The sequence below is a fragment of the Terrapene carolina genome, unplaced genomic scaffold (assembly GCF_002925995.2).
Source record: "Terrapene carolina triunguis isolate 2854851 unplaced genomic scaffold, T_m_triunguis-2.0 Scaffold21491, whole genome shotgun sequence".
Classification (NCBI taxonomy): domain Eukaryota; kingdom Metazoa; phylum Chordata; order Testudines; family Emydidae; genus Terrapene; species Terrapene triunguis.
In genome coordinates, this window is record NW_020685842.1 from 1 (window position 1) to 1,008 (window position 1,008).

Genomic DNA, 1,008 nt, shown 5'->3' on the forward strand with positions numbered 1-1,008 from the left:
ACAAAGCCGAGAGAAGCAGGACTGTCCGGCTTCACACTGCCCCCGTTGAGTCCCGAGGCCAGCGGCGCCGGCTGGGGGTTCTGTGGTCCCTGCTCTGACCCCTCTTCCCCCCCCCAGGGCTGATTGACGTGCACGTGCACATGCGGGAGCCGGGCGGCACCCACAAGGAGGACTTCGCCTCGGGCACAGCGGCCGCCCTGGCGGGGGGCGTCACCATGGTGTGCGCCATGCCCAACACCCGCCCTGCCGTTGTCGACGCCAGCTCCTTTGCCCTGGTGCAGAAGGTGAATGCCCCTGCCCCCCCCCCCCCCCCCTGAGGTGCCGCGCAGAGTCCCCCCGACGCCCCAGCCCACGCACCCTCCCCGCCCTGGCAGGTGCCACTCAGACACGGAGCTGGCAGCGCCAGGCGTTGTGCCAGGCCAGCCTCAGCCCCCTGGGGAATGTTGTATGTGCAGCGTGGGCCCTGCAGCTGCTGGGGGATCTGGGAGGTGCTGGGGGGCCCTGTGTGGGGGCTGCAGGCCGGGGGGACAATCCACACGCTGGCCCAGGCCCGGCTTGGCACCCCATCGTGGGCCTGTCTGAGCCTGTCTCCCTGCAGCTGGCGGAGGCAGGCGCGCGCTGTGACTTCGCCCTGTACCTGGGGGCTGCGTCGGACAACGCCGGATCCCTGGGCCCCGTGGCTGGCGCAGCCGCCGGGCTCAAGATGTACCTGAACGACACCTTCTCCGAGCTCAAGATGGACAACGTCTCGCTGTGGATGGAGGTGGGTCCTGCGGGAAGGGCTGGGGGGTCCAGCCCCATTCCTGGCGCCAGCAGCACAGCGCCCACCCGGGGCTGAGGGCCCAGCCTGCCCTCTGCATCTGCAGTGGGGACACCCTCCTCCCCCAGCCTGCATTGCAGCCGCTGTCCGTCTGTCCTGTCCCCGCCGCCCCCATGTCTGTGCTCTGCCCCCCAACCCTCCCCCAGCACCGCTGTCCGGCTGTCCTGTCCGTCTGTCCTGTTCCCCCC

At 70.7% G+C, this 1,008-nt stretch overlaps 1 protein-coding gene across 1 annotated transcript in view; it reads left to right on the forward strand.

The window, feature by feature from the left end:
• Positions 1 to 111: 111 nt before the first annotated feature.
• LOC113408659 (CAD protein-like) overlaps positions 112 to 1,008 on the forward strand; it is a gene marked incomplete at its 3' end in the record, with an annotated part of 1,613 nt that continues 716 nt past the window's right edge. The window contains exons 1-2 of the mRNA XM_026662021.2: positions 112 to 284; positions 599 to 763. Of these exons, the coding sequence (XP_026517806.1) occupies positions 141 to 284; positions 599 to 763 (309 nt within the window). The remainder of the gene's footprint in view (positions 285 to 598; positions 764 to 1,008) is intronic.